The 20,443-nt window shown below is 43.3% G+C and overlaps 1 protein-coding gene and 1 long non-coding RNA gene across 2 annotated transcripts in view; both read left to right on the forward strand.

Annotated features, from left to right (window-relative positions):
- Positions 1-18,874, forward strand: part of ARHGEF5 (Rho guanine nucleotide exchange factor 5) — a 36,034-nt gene extending 17,160 nt beyond the window's left edge. The window contains exons 2-15 of the mRNA XM_071733389.1: positions 2,277-5,837; positions 7,623-7,704; positions 8,064-8,128; positions 8,443-8,705; positions 9,580-9,740; positions 10,605-10,757; positions 12,008-12,137; positions 12,797-12,871; positions 14,707-14,796; positions 15,126-15,280; positions 15,933-16,094; positions 16,507-16,577; positions 16,903-17,007; positions 17,263-18,874. Of these exons, the coding sequence (XP_071589490.1) occupies positions 2,294-5,837; positions 7,623-7,704; positions 8,064-8,128; positions 8,443-8,705; positions 9,580-9,740; positions 10,605-10,757; positions 12,008-12,137; positions 12,797-12,871; positions 14,707-14,796; positions 15,126-15,280; positions 15,933-16,094; positions 16,507-16,577; positions 16,903-17,007; positions 17,263-17,417 (5,211 nt within the window). The 5' untranslated portion in view covers positions 2,277-2,293 and the 3' untranslated portion in view covers positions 17,418-18,874. The remainder of the gene's footprint in view (positions 1-2,276; positions 5,838-7,622; positions 7,705-8,063; positions 8,129-8,442; positions 8,706-9,579; positions 9,741-10,604; positions 10,758-12,007; positions 12,138-12,796; positions 12,872-14,706; positions 14,797-15,125; positions 15,281-15,932; positions 16,095-16,506; positions 16,578-16,902; positions 17,008-17,262) is intronic.
- Positions 917-20,443, forward strand: part of LOC139791316 (uncharacterized) — a 61,635-nt gene continuing 42,108 nt past the window's right edge. Inside the window, exon 1 of the long non-coding RNA XR_011723875.1 lies at positions 917-989. This is a non-coding gene — a long non-coding RNA (uncharacterized lncRNA). The remainder of the gene's footprint in view (positions 990-20,443) is intronic.

The following is a 20,443-nucleotide window of genomic DNA, read 5'->3' on the forward strand; positions in this document are numbered from 1 at the left end:
GTGGAAAGTCTTCCTGACAGTCTGTACCCTCCCATGTGCTATGGTTTAAAAAAACAGTTTAGCAGCACTGAAGTAGTTTATTGTCAGCTGACAGCAGTAAGCCATACCAGAAGACCAGTGGGGGAACTTTTTGAATGGATATCTCTTTGAAACAGAGCATTTGTTGAAATTACAAGTATTTACAACTACTGGATACTTAGGGGGGAAATCCAAATTGCTGAATAATCTCAGTTTTGGCCTGGTTTTATAAGAAAGACTGTCTTTTCAATGTAAACAAAAGATTACAAGGGGAAAAAATATGCAAGAACCAAGTTTAAATATGAGTTAAGTCAATTAGGTTTTTTCCCCACATTTTTAAAAAAGCTATAAAGATTATGACAATCCCCATGACTGAGGTGTATGTAACACTACACTTCTAATTCCAGAGCATGGTCTCATTGCTTTCAGAGCAGGTGTGTTTTGTTTCACTTGATGTAAGGGAAAACATAAACTAAAACAGCTTTTGGGTCAGGCATACCCTGGTCATGGAGTTAACTGGGACAGTTAGTCCACATATAATCATGCTCTTATTGCTTTTCTTTTCTGTGTGGGATCAGAAAAAGTTACTTGTGACTGTAGAGCCACTCCAGTAGAAGGAAATCACCACTGATCTCAGATATTTCTCTTTCCACACAAAGATTTTCCTTTCACTGTGAGTCTTCCAAGTTGAAATTGTCACACACACACAAACACATATACACCTCCAACAGCAGCTGAAACTCTGGAAAAAATGCTATTTTGAAAATTGTAGGGAAATTAGGAGAGAGAATTCCAGAGAATGAGAAAGCATATGGATTTGATTGTCTGTTTTGAGCAAGAAAAGGAATTTTATTTGCACAATCTTTGTGAACAGTCCAAAGCCAGGTTTTGGGGCTGCTTTTTTTTTTTTTTTTTTTTTTTTTTTTTTTTTTTTTTTTTTTTTTTTTTTTTTTTTTTTTTTTTTTTTTTTTGTCACTAAACATCTCTCATGCTTTTACCTGAAGAAATGTGGAATGGTTTCTCTGTGCAAAAGATGCAGAGCTGTGCATTTGTGTCTGGAAACTTAGACATCTGTAAGACAGGGTGAAGGAGGTGATCACTGAAGCTTTATTCAGGGGAAAGTCTGACTGTGACTGTACATTGCAGCAGATCCTTCAAGGCTAAATTACAAGCTCTGCAAGGGCACCCAGTGTATGTGAAGCAGCCTGAAGCAGTGATTTATAAACCATTTCTGGTAAGCAGAGGATAGAGAAGATGGACTGGAACACTAGAGAAAGTGTCCCAAAGGCAGAAGGAAAGGGAAAGGAGACACTAAGTTTTGCCTCTTTTTCTTGTCTTTTAAGGTAGGGATTGTAGGTCATGGGTCAGGTAGAAGACACCAAGATAAACACAGTGAGCCAGATTCTACCACTCTTTTCACTGACATTTCCCAAATGTACATTCTCTAGTGCTTTGTCATGTCTAAACTTCAAATGCAATAATGGATGGGAAATTCCACTGTATCCTTTGGGAAACTGTCCAACAATCCTGAAATGAATTTCTCTTTGTAGTCTAGATAGGTCCACAGACACCAGAGGTACTCCTCTCAACCCATGTGGTTTAGAGCTTTCAAATATCTTGTGTTTGTGTCATGTCCTAACTATCTGTTAATCAAGTTCTTACATTCCTGTGTCTTGTTAGTCAGTTCCTGTGATCAGCTGCAATAAAGCCCTGTATTGCACAGACATACACAGAGATCTGTGAAGACAGCCACCAACTCCAAAGTACAGGCCTTTCTGTCTTGAAATCAAGGCAGTCTTTAAGACTCAGCTGCCCACTAGAAGAGGTCACAAGCATTCAACCACCTGGACCCACAAAACTTAATTGAGATTTTGATGATTTTCTTGTTCTCTGAATGCCTTCTGATATCCCCCTTTTGTGTTTGAGATAGGTGGCCAGGGCCAATGCTTTTCATAAGCTGCTCTGCAGCTGTTGAAGAAAGATCAGCTCTGCTCTTTGACCTAAGTCAATTTCTATATTTCCTGTAAAAATAAAAAGACACTAGTAGTTTTATTTTGATGTTACCTTCATACTGCAAGGCTACATTGGGTCTTTGCCTACTCTTAATCTTGGTGTTTGTTTTCCAATGCTTATCACTTACAAAGTATGTATTTTTGGTTTGGTTTGTTTTTTTCCTCAGCTGCATTTTTACAAGTCTATTAGGGCAGTTGGATTCCCCATATTCTGCAGTAGTAACAGAAAAATGTATTTTTCTTTAGTAGGATGTGTCACACTGATGGAGTCTGAAGAAACCAGTGAGGGAGGTACCAGACTCCCAGAGGCCAGCAGAACCACTGGGGAAGCCTGGGACTCTGCAGCAGCCAAAAGAGAGCATCATGGTCTTCACACGTCAGCCAAGATGAGCACCAGCCCATCTGATTCTGCACAGGGAGCAGAGCTCAGCACCCCTGAGGACTGTCTTTCTGCTCCAGGGAAAGCAGCAGAGATGCTGGGCAGACCTTCTAACACTGTGCAGAAGGTGCCAGCAGGACTGGGACATGGGCAAGGTGGTACAGAGCCTCAAAAGGGACTCTCAGAATTGGAAGGAGAAATGCTTTTGGGAAAGGGTGGACTGGATTGTTCTCTGAAACTTAAGCAAATAGAGCTGGTTGATCTAGAAAGCAACCAGGACTCTTCCTCTCTGAGCACAGTCCAGGATGGGCCAGCCTCGGGCAATGACATCCTGGAGGCTGTAGATGTCAGCACTGAGTTTCCTCAGTGTCAGACAGAACAGACAGAAGGGGCTTTCCACGGCTCAGACCCTCATGCCCAGCATCCGACGTCTCCGTTGTCTGATACAATTTCCCCACAGAGAGAGACAACTAAATGCTTTCTGGTATGTAAAACCATTTCAGAGGGACATTATAAAGCTGAGCCATTTCTGGATAAGATCTCCACAGATTCTTTGCAAAGCAGCAAAAAACTGGCACCAGCAACTGATGAGCAGCCTACTTCAGAAGAAGCAGCAGAGGACATGGCTAAACCTTATACTTCTGAAGATGCTAATGAAAGCATAAGAGCACTCCAGCATTTGGAAGAGAATACAAAGTCTTCCTCTTCCCATCAGCTGTCTTCCACCTCAACAGATGACAGCCAGCTAAGTTCACTGCAAGCAAAAGGAAAGATCTCAACTGCTGAAACAAGGAATAGCAGCATGGTCAAAGACCAGGGAACAGTACTAGTTCCTAAAGAAAACTCATCCCCTTCCAAAGACCTTCATCTTGAAGATGATCACAGAAAAACGGAGGGCAGACCTGCTTCTCCAGGAGAGAGTGCCTTTCAAGTAAGGGATACTGCTAAAAAAGTTAAAGATGTGAATATTTCACAGCATACAGGACCAGTACAGGAGGAAGTGGTGTCTGAACTCCAGCACAAAGAGGAAAAGAAAGAGGGCAAAGAGCAGAATTTGCCAGAAGAAAGAAAATCTTTGGATCCCGATGATCAGAAAAACAAAGAACAAAATGAGCAGGAACAGCAGAGGGAAAAGCTGAAACTGAAGGTAGAGCTCAAACCAGGGACTCCATCATCAGTTTTTGAGTCAGAGGGATCTTCTGTTTCCAGGCATAATGTGGACTTGCATGGTTTGGAGAATGATGTTTTGGTTGAGCAGACAGGATCAGCATTTCTTCCTGGGAAACCTCTCTCTGTGGATCAGCATCCTGGTGAGGGTGTACTGCTGAAAGCTCATATCACAGAAGGTGGATGTCAGCCACCCACTATCAGCCCTCTGTCCTCAAATAAACTGAAGCCAGTGGGTGAAAATCCAGTGGCACCTCCCCACACATGCCATGTGTCTGAGCAGGCAGAAGACCTAGAAGACTCTGGACGCTTTTCCATCGGTGGTCAGGATATTGGAGAAGCTGACTCTGATGTCAGGACAAGACTGGTCAGGGAGGATGAGCACAGTGATGCGTGTAACAATACTTCCCAGAGGTTTGATAAAAGAGATGCATCATTCTGTGGAGGAGTGGCAGCACGTCCTAGCACAGAGAGCCCAGAGCCTCCTGTTCCAGCACACCGTTCCTCTGGTACCAAGAACTTGGAGCCACACGATCGCATAGATCCTCATCCTCTTACACAAAATTTGGGAAAAGCTGAGCTTCAAGACTTTATGCCAGCTTTACCCTCAGAGGTCACCTCCGTGGCTTCAAAGCCTGCCCCACAGCTAGAGACTGCTAGTAGAACAGCCTCTGTGACCCCTCAGGACTGCCCTGGTGCCAACCTGAACAAACTGCTGGGCTCTGCAGAAAAGCCAGCCAACCGAGCTGCTTCTCTACGTGTGCAGGATCCTGTATCAGGGGAAACTGCTGTTTTAAGTACTGATATGGGGGAGGCCAACACTTCCCATGAACTCCTTACTTCTGAGGAAGACTTCCATGAAGACCCTAGTGGCTCATCTTCTTTCTCTGTAATATGCAAGAGCTGTCTTCCTGTAGAGGGGAGCCTTCCTATGGCTATCATTGCAGGGCCTCTGGAAACACCCCAAACACCAGGCAGGACTTCCACTCCCCTGAGCCACCCAGAAACAATTCAGCAAACCCCCCCTGAAAAAAGTGCCATTATCCAAGGAAAAGAAAAAGGAACAAATGTGGATCATGAAGCACAACCAGTGCCTTTACTTGATCAGTCTGACTATGGTTTAAACCAAAAAGAGCCTGGATCCAGAATCTCCAGTGTCCTGAGCACCCTAATTTGGCCCTCTGAAGAAGATCCAGTCAGTGCCCTGAATCCACAAGAACAATCTCTGTCCCCCGTGTCCCGCTCGAGCCTACCTCTGGTGTCTGAGCCTGATGCCAAACAGGTTCTTTGTCCTCGTTCCCATGCCCAACACCCCAGTCAAACTCAGGCCCCTGCACATAATGCAAATCACCTTTCCCAAGCTCCATCCCGTGGAAGTCACCAGGCTCTGACTTCAGTGCCCCATTCCAGGTCCCATCTTATGGACAATAATAAGTCACTAGCCATTCACCCTACTATAAACCCTCCTCTCCAGACTGCTTCCTCTGTGTCTGATAGGAACACTTTGAGCTCTGCTTCTGATGGAGAAGATGTAGCAGAGAAAGATGACCTTATTCCAGTAACTAGAGAGTGGGATGCCAGTGACTCAGGTACTCAAGATACTGAGACTTCTGATGACTCGGGGGTCAGTTTGTTGGGCAAAAGCTTTTTTGCTGTTGGAAATGAAGCACTGGCTGGCTGCTGTGACACCAGCCCTGAAACAGCAGACCAGCACGTGGCTATACAGTGTGGAAAATCCTCGCCTGACCACCCTTCTTGGCCCTTGCTAGAAGGCCTGATAGCATCCACAGACTCCAAGAGAAGAGACTCTGCACAGCCACCTCCAATGCTAGCATTCACCAATCCCATACACTTTCTCCAGCTCAGCCCTCCATCACCACCAACCACCAGAACAACCTGCCAAGAAGAGGAGATCTTAGGGGAGCTGCAATGGGAGCAACAGGGAGCTGTCTTTGATGTGGACACAAAGAACACCCACACTCTATCAACAGTCACAGAGAAAACAGAAGGTGAGAGGAGGGCCAGGCAAAGGCTGGGAGGAGAAGGAGGAGAGCACCATGCAGTAACTCAGACAAAAGAGGAAATGCCCAGACATTCACCCCTGGAAAAATCCTCAAGTTGGCCAGACAAAAAAACCATCCGGGTAGTTCCACAGGAGCTGGCAGCCAATCAAGAAAACCCAATTAAACGCCGAGTAAAAAGCAAGGACTGGCACCGTCAGGGCCTGAAGAGGACGTCTGTGCCACCAGACATTTTGCAGGGTGAGTTCTATCCTCTATTCTGCCCTCCATCCCTCCCACCGAACTTAGTGCAGGTGCTGAAAACATGATCTAATTAAATGGGAAAATGGATAGAGACAGATTGGCATTGCTCTCGTGCCTTTCTGGTAATATTCCTGACTCCAGTCCTGTAGCCCCCTTGCTACAAGCTTCCCCGTAGAGTCCCCCCCTTCCCAGCTCTCCCCTGGCTCCTCTCTGCTGCCCTGTAACCAGCACCTCCTGCTTGTTCTCCTGAGTGGGGCAGCACTCGGAGCTGAGTCCCCTCATTTCACATTAACATCTGGAACAGGGAGTTTATCTCATTTTGCAGAGTCCTCACCCTTCAACTTTGCATCCCGTTTCTCTTCTTGTCCTTTCTCCATGTTTAATGATCTGTGTCTCCTTTACTCAGTAACATTGGGGATTTTGGCCTGCCTGCAGGAATTATTTTCTTGATGGGGCTCAGTCCAGAGCTTCTGCACATCTTCTCTGCTGCCATCACATGGTGATTGCATTTTGCTGCACTTCAGTAGCAGCTGGTTTACAAGCATGATGAAAAATGCACGTGCACACCCGAAGTAGCTTGTATCTGTTGCAGCATGCTTTAGTTCTTTGTTTATTTGCTACCTCCCTTGATTTTGCAACAGATGCCTTTAGGTTCCAACTTGACCTTCTGAAAGAGATGATCATCCTGAGAACGTAGGATTTGAGATTACAGATAACGCAAATTTGTTGAATCCAAGGTCCCATCTTGCACAGAAGCCCAATCACTGATGTCACAAATGCATCTTCTGTAATGCAGTTCATTCAGACAGTACTCACTGTCAAGATGCATGTCTGTTCTTTATTACATCTTGTGTGACCTTTAAACATACTTGCTTCTCCTCAGCTTGTTTAGTTTATTTTCCAAGCTCTACAATGTGCTAGATTTTTGGCACAGAGGAAAAAGGAGGGGAGCGTTGAGGGGAGTAAATGGTTTGGCAGCACTTGAATCAAGATTTGTTCGTGTATTTGACCTGTAAATTCTTGATTCCAAATTCTAAAACATTCACAGCAACAGTGTACTGTCTTTTCCTTAAACCATACTTTGGGCTCACTTCCTCCTCATGCTTCCAATGAATTTTATATACATATACACACATACACAATTTATATATACACCTTATTTCATTAAACTCTTAAGTAAAGAAAAAAAATCCACACTTTCTCCATTTACATAAACAGAAGCTGTCTCAAACAGGAGTTTGTGAATGCTCACATCGTACATCAATGTGAGGACTGGATTTTGGCATTTATTCTGAGGCCATACCCCTTCTGTAACTCATCACAGAAGTGACCATGTTAGATCAGAAGTGACCTTTTTAGATGTCTAGCAGTTCTGCTTCAGAAGTCATTGAGAGCTCAGCATCCACAAAAGACTTGCAGACATGACTAGTGACTTTGGGTGATGCCTAGCCCAAGCTGAATGGGGAAAAGCAGCATCAAATAGAGCCCACAGGTACTGTCTTTGCTTGGGCAGCTGAAGATGAAAGCTTTAGAGTAATTTCTGAAAGTGTTGGCCTTATTCTTGGTATGAAAACCAAATGTGATTAAGTAACAGATGTAAAGGGAAAGTAATCCCGGAAAGTTTCTGACCCAGAAATAAATGTCAGGATGGAACCTGTACTCCAGCCCAAGACCACCACACCACTTAGGGGGGGTATAGATAAGTGTATCTATGTATCATTAGAATTGTATTTCAATTTTGAAGTGTGACTTACGTGTTTACTTTTTAATTCTCACATGCAGAAATCCCTTATGTTCCTTCAGAGGATGAAGCCCACAAGGCACACAGGGAACCACCTATCAGCTCAGAAACAGTTACACTGCGGTAAGTCTCTCACAGGCCCCTTAGAATTTGCCCCCCCTCCAGTGTTAGCACATACACCTGTTGCTTGCTGTTGTTCCTAGAGGCACCAAAGATAAGGAGCAGAAAACTGTAATAAAATTACTTCTGCCTGTGTTACTGTCTATGCCCTCTGGGGGAGAACCCCATTTTAACAGCAGGACTTTAGGACAATGTTTCCATCAAGCCAAGCTTTGTTCTTCATTAAGTAAAGAATGTGGAGATTGAGTTGTTGAAACAAGAGGTCTTTGCAGTGCCACATCTGCTACTAAGATTTGGGTAAGCCATCTCTGGCACTGTGCTTTTCATTTGCTCTTTGTTTCCAAATCCTTACTCTCTGACAGAGAGAAGAAACCTGCAGATGCAGTGGAGAACTTCAGGCGCCGACACTCCAAACTGATCAACTCCTGTAAGTACTTTCTGCCTAAAGTGCTGTGGCAGATCCCTCTTCTCTTAGATCATCTCTCACCCTTGCAGTGAGCACAAAGGAGAGGGGCTTCAGCCACCTGGTAGCAAGGAGGGGACATTAGAGAGGGGTGTTCAGTGGAAACAGGGAAACCAGAGTCCTGTGGTACACTCAGCAGGCAGCTGGTGAGCTTTGCTTATAGCAAGTACATGTGGTCTAATGTATTCAGTTACCCTAATCTAAGACAGTAACAGAATTTTCTCCAGATGGAAGCGAAGGGCTGTAGAAAATATAAATGTATGTTTCTCTCTTCACAGCAAGATTGCTGTATCAGGAGTACAGTGATGTGGTTCTGAACAAGGCCATTCAAAGCCAGAAGAGAGTGGATTCTTTCGCAGAGGATATCGAGTCGAGTTTCCCAAGCTCCCCAAGGCTCCGGAGGAAAGTGCTGTCTCCCCAGGACTCATACTTGCAACGTCTGTCAATCTCATCTAATGCATCCCTCTGGCAGGACATCCCCATGATACGGGGCAGCAGAATACTCCTCAATATGTCCCGTGATGAGCAGAAGCTGCAAGAGGTAATGGACAGATGTAACAAAGTAGATGGGTGGTCTCTAGTCAAGAAAGACTCCCTAGAAGGGTGGTTAAAGTGAAAAGAAAAAAACATCTGATGTGGGAATGCAGGTGATTGAATGCAGAGGTCACATCTGTCCATGAAAGCAGTATGAGGATGGGGTACCAGTGCTTGTGAAGTAGCACAGTGGTGAGGTACAGAATTGTAGAGAAAAGGAGCACTGAAGGACAGGCTCTGGAACATGTCAGTAAGTTAATGAAAACATACATGGATTGGAACAAGATAAAATAAGGAATTTTGAGCATGGTCATTGCAAAAGAGAACATTAAAGTAGAAAATGTCCATCATCCTCCCACAGATAAGCTTATAAGAGATGCTAATATGGCCACAGTGAATTGTAGTTGCTGTAGTAGAGTGTAGTTTACCAAACTGACTTGTGTTAGCTGCAGGGCTGAGGGGAAATGGGAAATGCACATGTTCAGCAAAATACTACATAGAGAAAATGGATAAGGAAAATGAGAGGAACTGAAAAGTGGACGGAAGGATCCAGAGTAAGAGGAGGAAACAACAGATTGGGAAACATGATGAAGGAGAAAAAAGTGGGTGATGTGGATGCTGGAAATTTATTAGAGCATGTAAAACAGAGAACCTAGTGAAAGTGGAATAAAATATAAAACGAGAGCAGGTAGCTACTTTTATTTTTAAGTCATACCACAAGTCTGTCTTCTAAAGAATGAAAGACTAGATATCATGTAATTAAGTGCTACTTACTTTGTGTACTGGAGGTTTTCTTGCTTCGCCCCTGGTTCCTCTCCGTAAGACTCCTCACAGGCTTGCTTAGCCTACTGATGCTGTGCTTCTCTCTTTCATATCTCCAGGCCAAGTTTGAGCTGATAATGTCTGAGGCTTCATACCTGCGGAGTTTAAATGTGGCAGTCGATCACTTCCAGCGATCAGCAGAGCTCCAGGCAATGCTCACCAACCAAGAGCGCCAGTGGCTTTTCTCCCGCCTTCACGATGTGCGCGATGTCAGCGCCAGGTGAGATAAGGCCCTTTGCTGCCACCCTCCACGAAGCACAGGCACAGCCCATCGTTTCCCTCAGTGACATCTCCCTCTGTTCTGTTGCCCCTCAAGGCAGACAGACACACGTAGCACTTGGTAATGGTGCCCGAAAAAGAGAATTCGTCTCTTTAGGTGACAGTGCAGTGGGAATCTTGGTGTTAAGTCCCAAAGAGTACAGCGCAGTTGTGCACAGAACTCATCACGGGAGATCAAAATGTTCAAAATGTTACTCAACTACAAATAACCTTGACTAACTAGAGCTCAGCCCAAATCAAATGCAGTTCCTGACAGATATAAGACCAAAGAAGCTGATCCACAAGCCCTCGCCCCTCCTCTCCCTCCAAAAAAAAACAACAAACAGAGGTGGAGGAAAGGAGTAAGTTACAGCAGCCATCACTTGACAGAACCTAATGTGAAATCAACTGAGCCATAAAATGTCATAAAATGTAGACATGACCCCACATGCAAAGAATCCTGAATGTTGTAGGATTCTGTTCTGCTTTTCTCCTGCAAGGCTTGGCTACATCTATCTCTTAGCTAGTAACGTTTGCTGCTACTTTTTTCATTTTGTACTAGTAGGGTTATCCCGGTGATGTCTTGATTTCCAGTTGTTTCCTGACCATGACATCAGAACTATGCCCTCTCAAGTAGGAGTCTTCTGCATCTGTTTCTCCCTTGCTGATATCCAGCCCTAAATTGTCATTGTATGGGCATTGTGCTCTCTCTAGAAGTAAAGCATGTGGATTGTCAAGATTTTAGAGAACTGATGATGTGTCCTGCTTTATTAAATGACACTTGTGTTTCCCTTTCCTGTTATGGCACTGCAATCGTGTACTGCAGTTTCCTCTTTGACTTGGAGGAGAAATTTGAGGAGGACATGTTCACCTTCCACGTGTGTGATGTGGCTCTGAAACATGCCCCGGAGTTCCGCAGGGTGTATCTACCTTATGTGACAAACCAGACATATCAGGAGCAAACCTTCCAGCGGTTACTGTAAGTTTTTTTTCATTGGTGGCACTCTTCTTCCCCCCTACTTTCTTGCAAACAATGGGGAATGCAGCAGGTACAGGCTTTTGACCAGTGCTCACACTACGTCCCCAGAAAAACAGGCAGGAACCTTCTTCAGTTCAATGGTGTTTGGAAGAGCAGGACAGAGCTACTGCAGGCTCCTCTGCCATAGCAGTGGAAAAGGAAATAATAATATACAGTCCTATTGCAGGTTCTCTTCTCTGTCCGCTCTCTGCTGAAGAAAGCAAAAATGACTGTCCTGGATAGTGGGTCTCAGTCTGTGGTTTTCAGACTGCTAAGCTGTCAGTAAACTTCAACTGGCTATCTAGGAGTCTTTTAAATGGATTAAAAGTCCTGGAGCCAAAAAACGTACTTGGTCTCTTCTGCTCTGGGTGGTGAATTGGAATATCTCTTTCCCTTCTTTTCTGTACCCGGTGGCACAACCAAGCATTGCTTAGTTACACCTTGAGAAAGGTATCCCTGCCAATCTGCACTGCTTCACTTCATAAGAACACATTTCCAGTTAGGTTACACTGATTCTAGGAGAAGACACTGTTATCAGCTTGGTATTCAGACACTGTCTCTGGTTACTGCTGACTGGGAGAGAGTTGTTCTCATAATTCATTCTGCTCAGGGAGGGCTCAGTTCCACACAGTAAGGACCTCCAGGATATTGTCTAGGGCAGTGGGTACTGGGGTTGCAAGGAAATCTCTTCAAGAATATGGGATTGGCTATTCTGGTGGCTGGTACTACTCTCCTACCATTAGCTTTTTATCTTCTGCTGCTGCCAAGTGTGGAAGACTGGATGTCAGTGGCTGTGTCTGAGAGGGTGAGAGAGACATTAGAAGGGAGAGGCAGCTACTCTCAGGAGCAGCAAGAAAGGGAGGCAGCTGTTTCCAGCCCCTGGAGCTGAACCAATACAGCATGAGGAAAGAATTGCAAACCACCACTGTCTCTGTTGAAAGGTGCCCTATTGATAATGAGGAATAAAATATTACTTCTGGCTTTTATTCCAGTGGGCTGTGGCAGAAAGAGGTAAGATACAATAGTAGTTGCACTCCTGTTCTTCTGTAGTTGTTAGAAACCCTCAGTAGAGAGGCACAGTTGACATCTCTTGCCCCAGGGACAAAACCTGACTGTTGGGAATACTCCTAACACTCCCTGAAATCTGATACTAAGAAGACTATTTATTTGCTCTGATGCCTGGATGTCTTTTGTCTTTACCCCTCCCACAGAAGTGGAAATGCAGGGTTCCAGCAAGTCCTGGAGAGACTGGAAAGTGATCCAGTATGCCAGCGCCTCTCACTTAAGTCCTTCCTCATTCTCCCTTTCCAGCGCATCACTCGACTCAAACTCCTCCTACAGGTGAGTGTGTTGATCCTCTCTTTTCCTACAGTTTCTCACAAGCTCATCCTTCAAATCTGAAAGTCATAAATGTGAGAGAGCTCTAAGCACTGGTGGAAGGACTGCATTAAGCCATTTGTGTTGCAGCTGTGACAAGTTTAGCAAGATGCTTTAAAGCATGTTGTGTAGATTGTGAATAGGACTTTGCAAAACAAACCTGTTTGTCATTGTGCAAATGCCTGCTGTGGATTTTCCTCTACTTTTTGCCTGAAATGATCACCAATAGGAGCATTCCAGACAGGGAAACAGCAGGTCCCTGAAGAAGTAATTTTGCTCTCTTTATGATTTTTTTTTTTTTAATCATTTGAGTCTTTTTTTTACTGGACAAAAAGAATATCAGGCAAAGAATAATTCAGTATGTAAGGCTGGATGTGCTTGCTTGTACGTGATGGTTAATTGGATTAGATTTTCAGGGATGTCCCATTCAGTCCAGCTTATCGGTGACATTCTGCTGATATCTCTAATGTCTGGCCTTGTTATCTTAACATCTCATCACCTACCACTGCTTTACTCTCCCTTGAGGCTGGCATCTTGGTGTCTTCTTGTTTCTTCTACCCCTCTAAGATACATATATCCAGCTTTCCCTGTCTGCATTGTGAAAAACATCTTCTGTCATGCAGAATATCCTGAAGAGAACTCGGCCAGGGTCTGAGGAGGAAGTGCAAGCAACACAGGCATATGATGCACTTGAAAAGGTAAGGTTCATCATACAGCCCTGCAGAAAGTGATTTGGGTTTTTTGATTGATGGTAAGTTCAATATGAGTCAACAATGAGTCCTGGCAGCCAAAAGCATTGACTGTATCCTGGGGTGCATTAAGCACAGTATAGTTAATGAGCTGAAATAAGGAGTATAACAATGTAAAAATATGAGAATGTGCCCAAAGGATGGCAAAAATGTGATGAAGACACTAAAGACATTATTTATGAGGAGTGGCTAAGGATACTAGGTTTGTTTTATTTTCGAGGAGACTGAAGAGTGACCTGCTCTCTAGAGCTTTCTCATGAGAAGAAGTGTAGAAGGTGGTGCTCTGCTCTCTGGTGTCCAGTGATAGGGTACGAGGGAATGGTTTAAAGATGCATCAGGGCACGTTCAGATTGGATATTGGGAAAAAGTTTTCCACTGAGAGAGTGGTCAGGCACTGGAACTAGCTTTCTGGAAAGGTGGTCACAGCCTCCAAGTTTGACAGTGTCTAGAAGTGTTTGGACAGCACTCTTAGATGTATGGTTTAGCTCTTAAGTTGCCCTGTGTGGAGTCAGGAACTGGACTCACTGATCCTCATGGGTTCTTTCCAACTTAGGATTTTCTGTGCTTCCTCACAGCCTTTCTGCATCCCACAGCTGCAGGGCACCTAAGTGGCTCTGTCCTTTTTATTGATCCTCACTCTTGCCATTTATCTTCACCAGTGCCAAATTAGTGTATTAATGTGACTCTTCTGCATGTGCTGTGGGAGCTGTGAGCAGAAAGCACTGTAGCAGAAGTCAGCTGGGATGCAAATGAACCTGCACCAATGATATCAAACACTTTTTTTCCAAGACTCTCTTGCCAGTCTTCCATCATCCCCCCTTTGTGTTCCTTACCTCTGTCTCACTAATTGGTGATCAATTACTACTCCAGACCCCACAAGAAAATATTGGTTAAAATATTGCCAAGATGTAACTCTGTTGCAGCCCTTCTTCTGTCCTGTTTATTACAGAGACAAGATTTTAAAGCTTTCTGGGAGGACTTGTTAGCTGGAATTGGTACAGCAGCATAAGCTAGACATGTTTCTAGCTAGCTCCTGCTCTGTGTAGTAATCATTTGACCTTCTTGGAGTGTCTCTATCTTAGAATAATTACTACACAGAGCAGATGTCATCTGCTTAAAGACCAGATCAACATGATGCATACCTCTTTAAAACTCTTAGGATTTCAGCTGCCTGCTGCACAGCTCCCAAAACACTGCAGTCTGAGGTGGGTGGACAAGATGTCATTCACTGAAATCCTTAGACTTTAGCTGTGTCCAAGCCCTGTTACCTCTGTGACACTGTTTCACAGGTGCCCTGTGTCATCTGGGGCAGCTGCATAGGCGGCTTTTCCAGGCTGAAGTACCTTGTGTTTCATTGTGTCCTGGCCTCACAGTTACTGGCAACAGGCTCTGGGTTGTGGAGATTTTGGGCTGAAGTTTATCTAATCAGCCTCTTGTGTTTACAGTGAAGTATATAATAAGAACTGCTTCCAAATGAGGCTCAGCAATCGAGCCTCTGTCACCTGAGAAGAATGTCTCTAAAGTTAAAAAACTTTACCCTAAAGTTAAAAAAACCCCTAAAGTTAAAAAAAAAAAAAATTACTGCAGAGACTTCACCTAGAGAAAAGGATGGTCATTGTAGGTGTGGAAAAGTTTGGTGTATTTACCAGGAAAAATGCTTTTTTTGCAGGAAGGTGCCTAAGGAATTGTACTTTATATTGACTCTTGAGGGGCTCCAGGGAGTACTACTAATCTCACCAGGCAGTTCTGCTACCAGCTCACTGATTGTCTGTTTTCCTCTTCAGCTCATCAAGGATTGCAACGAAAATGTCCAGCGCATGAAGAGCACTGAAGAGCTGATCTACCTCAGCCAGAAGATTGAATTTGAGTGCAAGGTGAGTTCATCCATTCCCTGGATCTTGCTGTAGTGTAATATATTTTCTCTCTTTACTTAAAAAGACACTTGCACCTAATTTTTGTTTTCCTCTCCCAAATACACAGAACTGTTAAACTAGAATATCATATACAGGTCAGCTCTTCATCATTTCTTCTCTTGCCCAAATGTTCATGTCAGCGTTCAGCTGAAGGTGCCTGTCATGATTTCTATCCATATGGAGAGATAAAAGCACATTTCCTCTAGAGAAAGGCAAAAAATTAAATGAAAACCTATGGACACCTATTTCCTCATACACACTTGACATAAATGTTCACTTCTGTCTTGCAGATATTCCCACTCATCTCACAGTCAAGACGACTTGTGAAATGTGGTGAGTTGACAGCACTGGACTTCAGCACCCTGAGTCCAAAATGGAAAGTCACCACCCGTCCCATCTACCTACATCTTTTCAATGACTGTCTGCTCCTGTCTCGGCCAAAGGAGTGAGTGCATCAACACAATTATTGCTGCCTAAATTGCTTCTAAAATACCTGTCTCTTTCTGGGTCTGTGCTTTGGTGAAAGAGTCCTTTCCCTCTGCCTGCCAGCAAGTGGCAGCATTTGTCAAGTCACTCTCCTAATCGTACATTATGTGAGTATCCTGCAAGTATGTGGAATCTGATATTCTCAACTCTTAATGACAACATATGATAACATAACGAGGTGTCTTTTCATCCCTAGTGCAACACTTCTGTCTTTCCATTTCTATAATGTGAAACACCTGGTAAATAATTTCTTCCTAAAGGACAATATGAAAATCAGTGAATGTGCAAATCACTGGTTTGTCAAGTAGCTAGGAGATTTGTTGGTTGGTTGATTTTGTTGGAGTGTTTTGTTGTTTTGGGAAGGGGGTATATGGTTTTGGTTTTAAGCTGCAAGCTATCAAATAAAATCCTGAGAGGACAGAGCTCAGTATTTCTACCTTTTTCAGCAAGTACCCTCTCTTTCCTCTAGCCCTTAGGTACTTCTAGAAAGGACAAAGCTTAAGGTGCATGAAGCAGATGAAGACTCGTTAAAAGCTTTTTGTTTTCATGATATCAGAACTTTCATCACCTTTAACCTCACAACTTGTTTTGTTCCTCTTCATTACCTGCAGGGGTGGACGTTTCGTTGTGTTTGATCATGCTGCTTTCTCAGATGTGCGTGGGGAGAAGTGTGAGATGAAACTGCATGGAACAAACAAAAATGTTTTCCGTCTCTTTCTACTTCAGAATAACCAGGGAAAGAGAGTGGAGTTTTTGTTTCGTACAGAGACACAGTAAGAGCTCAAAGTTACCCTTAGTATATCCCATTACCATACTCAGACACCTCCTAGGAGCCTGATGGTTGTCCTCAGCTACTCAACTGCTGAAATATCAAATGCGGCTGCTGAATAGAGGACCTGAAAAAATTCTCTAGCCATAACAAGACCCTAATCAAACACCTTGCTCCTCTATCATCATAGCTGCTCATACACAATACTACTACATTGTCATACCATCAGCCTCCAAAAAGGGGAGGTTTTGCCTTTTCCCCATCCCCTTTCTCCACTTCCACTTTCTCTGCTTCCCCTAAGTGCCCTCTCCCTGACTCTTCCTGTGAGCAAACCCATACACATGCACCCTCATTCCTGTCATCAGACTTCTGTCCCTCACACTTAATCCTGACACCTACCTGGTGATGTTTTCCAGCAGTGAGAAGCTGAGGTGGATCTCTGCTTTGGCTCCTCCGCGAGGAGAACTGGACCTCCTGGAATGCCCTGGTGAGACTGCTCTGCTACTACAGCACCTGGGGTGGTCTGGCTCAGAGGAGATGGAGTCCTTGTAAGGTGGAACATCCCAGAAATTACTCCCAAGGCAGAATACTTGCCTTTTTATAAAGAGATGACATTCATAGGCTTTCCCTCAGTGTCAGGTTTTGCCAGTTATTTTACCTATTTCTACTCATCGTACTAGGTAGGAGGCCTGTACTGTCCCTTCCAGTTTTCTGTTCTTTAGTGCTTGAGAAGTCCCTACATCCCTGGGGCTGACACACACAGATTTGCTGTTGCTTTCTAATGTGGCATTATGATCTTTCCTCCCCTGTAGATGCACCACAGGTTCAATGCATAAAGACTTACAAGGCTCGGGAAAATGATGAGCTGGCTTTGGAGAAAGCAGACATCATCATGGTTATGCAGAACAGCAATGATGGTGAGCAGAATGAACAATGACAATCTTAAGTTATGGGTCTCTAGGAATGTAAAGCTTTATCTATACAATCAGACTTCAGAAGGACCTTCTCATTCCTGATTGTTGGATTGAGTCTTCGTTAAGACCACTTGATTTGGAAGCTGAGAAGGGCTTATTTTTCTTTGACCTTAGGACCTTGTTTGAGGGGGCTTCTTGGGAAGAATGAAAAAACGTTTTACTGTTTTGCCTTATGTTGTGCCTTTTACCACACTGCAGGGTGGATGGAAGGAGTAAAGCTTTCAGACCGGGAGAGAGGCTGGTTCCCCTCGGAGCATGTGGAATTCATCTCCAGCAAACATGCACGGCAGAAGAACCTGAAGGAGGAACAGCGTGTGAAGAATGCCAAGCAGCAGGTCTTCTGCAAGAAATAAGACACTCTACTTTGTTTGGACCTGTACAGTCTCCCTGCTGTGGGGAAAACATCTTTTTTCTATCGTGCCTCAGAAGAAACGCCTCTTGCGAAGAGCATAATACAGCACTTTTACACAACCAGGTGCTTTTTGCCAAAGAAAGTGGGAATTAAATCAGGAAAAATCATTCACTTCCTCTGTGTCACCGGGACTACAGCAGCAGCAGGAGGAAAAAAAGTTGCATGTATTGCTTGCTTTGTGGTAGTAGGGAGGGACTTCAATTGGACAGAGGTCTAGGATCTAGACTTCTGAAAATATATTCCTGGTTTTGCCACTGAGAAGTTGCAGGATCTTGGGCAAGTCACTTCAGAATTCTGCCTCAGTTTTCCCATCTGTGAAATGGGGGTAAACTCACCTACCTCACTGGATGTTGTGAGGCTAAATTCACGAGTGTTAGCATACTATGAGCTTTGAGTTCCTGAAAAGCAGGGTGCTAAGTGCAAAGCACAATGTAGTTGAGGGGAGTTTTCCATTTGAATATCCTCTTGGTATCTTGATGGTATTGATCACCGTAGTGTAATTATCACTTAGAAAAACAATTTATCTATTTGATCGTGCAAGTCTACTGTTTTTTAGATAAATATTGCATTAACCCGGTCTCAGCATAGTGTTAAGATTCCTTGACAGCATTAGAAAATCCACTTGAGTTAAGCAAAGTTTTCAGAAGCCACTGTGATGATTTCCCCCACATTACAAGATATCAAGCTGAGGAATCTGTTTCACGAAGGTCACCTCTCTTCTGAACAAGTGCCCCAGTAAGCCATCTGAAATGACCCCTTTTTTTTTACTATGCCTCCCAAAGTAGAACAGTGACTTTACACGCAGATTTTTATTAAATGTTGGTACATGCTCTGTACAAAATAACCATGACCAGGCATAGGCAATGAAGTGGCACTTTCCTGCTGCTCTTAATCTGATAGCTGATGTGGTATTGCATGCACCATTTTGCACACTTCTAGAAAACACTGAGATATTTAGCCACTGTAGATAAAGTCAAAATATGTACCAGGGACTTTGTTCTGGTTTAGAACTCTGTGGTTTTAAATCAAGTTTACATGCAGTCCTGCTTTTGTGCAGAACCTGTCTATTTGAGGACATGCCTTCAACTGTAAAATACTGTTTCTATATTAAAGTGTTTGCGTTCAGTTCAGTCAATGCAAGATCAAGTATAAGAATCAATACACCAAAGAAAGCAATGTGTAGCCTTCTTGCATTTAATATATTTGAAGAATATTATCTTCGTATCTCCAGCTTTCTGTCTCTGACATTCTGCCTTTAATTCCCATTTACGTTGTATCTAGTTTAGCTTATTACAGCCTATTTATATCAATAATTTTAGCTGGATATAAAAAAAAAAAAAAGAAAAAGTTGCTTTTAGTCCTAATAAACTCATGCACTTCTCCAGTTAAAACGAACAACTTTCTGCTTTCCTTGTTACTTAGATTTTCATCTGAAATGTACGTAATTCAGTATTTACTGAATATATATTCAGCATTTTCATTATTTTTCCCATATAATTCACAGTTCTAAGTGAATATCAAGTACAAACAGTTATACTTAAAAGAGGCAGTGAAGAAAGCTTGCTTTACCAGCCATACCCTAAGAGATTTTACAGTGTTATCACCAGCCCCGAAGTGACTGTTGCTGCAGGTTCCATAGTGATGCTAATCATCAGTAAGCTAAAGGGATGACCTACAGAAGATGGGAGTCCAATCCACTATACTAGTAAGACAGGATGCCACTATTTGATTGCCTTAATCTATGGTCCGGGCTACAATCTGCCTATGCTTTGTTCCCTCAGAAGAACTGAGGGAGTTTTAGCTAGTCCCTAGCTAAAAACCAAAGCAAAGCCTTACCTCAAACTAAAATAAGTGACATAAGAAGAGTTATAATCCTCAACAAGATCCATGAATGTTCCTAGATCCAAAACACCAGATTGCCTGAGGCTGTCATGAATGTATGCATTACATAAGTGATCAGGACCACCAGTGTCTCAACTGGGACACAGAACACTGCCATGGGATCAACAGTATGTGCTCATGCTCAGGGAGTTGCAGGTAGCCCATATCTACATCAGCTTCACCTTTGCTACTTGTATCACGAGGAGGCAGGTCATAGGTAGTGGCATTCAAAATTAAAAGTCGTCGTGTTAAAGGTTTTAGAAATCAAGGATTTTTGACTTGAAAAACTCTCAAAACCAAGCAAGTCTCCCACGGTGGCTTCTGTGTTTAATTACGTATGTTCTTATTAAAATGCTTGTTGAGATAGGAAACTACAAGGCCACTGTTGTGACTGCCAGTGCTTCTATACTGTTTAACTAGTTGGATCAAAGGTTAACTTCTCCCTGTTACAGGCACAGCCTTCATTTTCCTGTTCTCAGATTTGTGTATGTTTAGGAACATTTAGAGGTTAGCTTATGCTTCTAAGAATAAGTGCTTATACCCTGGTTTACTTTGATTTCTTACATTTCAGATAGGCCTCAAATTCTGTTTCAGTTTTTAGCCCCAGCACCATCTTGCCACCCAAATTCAGGAAGAAATCTGCACTGAATTAATTCATGGTTTTTGAAACTGATTAACATCTCCTTAGCTTGTACAAACTTAAGCTGGTACAGTATCAGAACTGCATGTTCAGGAGGCAGGAATCAAGTTGAAAGTATCCATTGGGTCCTGTGATAGTCTTGATTATGAGTCAGTTCATCTCATGTGGACAACCTGATTTCCCAGAAAATTGGTATTAAATACAAATAGAAGAATAGAGTTTCTCAGCCAAATCTCTATAACTTTTCTAGTAGGATCCCCAAGAAGGTCCACAGAATAGGAACACCACATGAGAGATGCCAGTGTATCTTAAACAGCACACCTTAAGTTGAAGCATGAAGAAACAGTTATCTTCCCCAGGAGCCTGTGGAAACTGATATATACTGTATCTGGATAAAAGGAATTCAGTATTTGTATACTGAAAGAAAAATACAATGATAATGTTTA

This window comes from Heliangelus exortis, chromosome 1 (assembly GCF_036169615.1).
Source record: "Heliangelus exortis chromosome 1, bHelExo1.hap1, whole genome shotgun sequence".
Classification (NCBI taxonomy): domain Eukaryota; kingdom Metazoa; phylum Chordata; class Aves; order Apodiformes; family Trochilidae; genus Heliangelus; species Heliangelus exortis.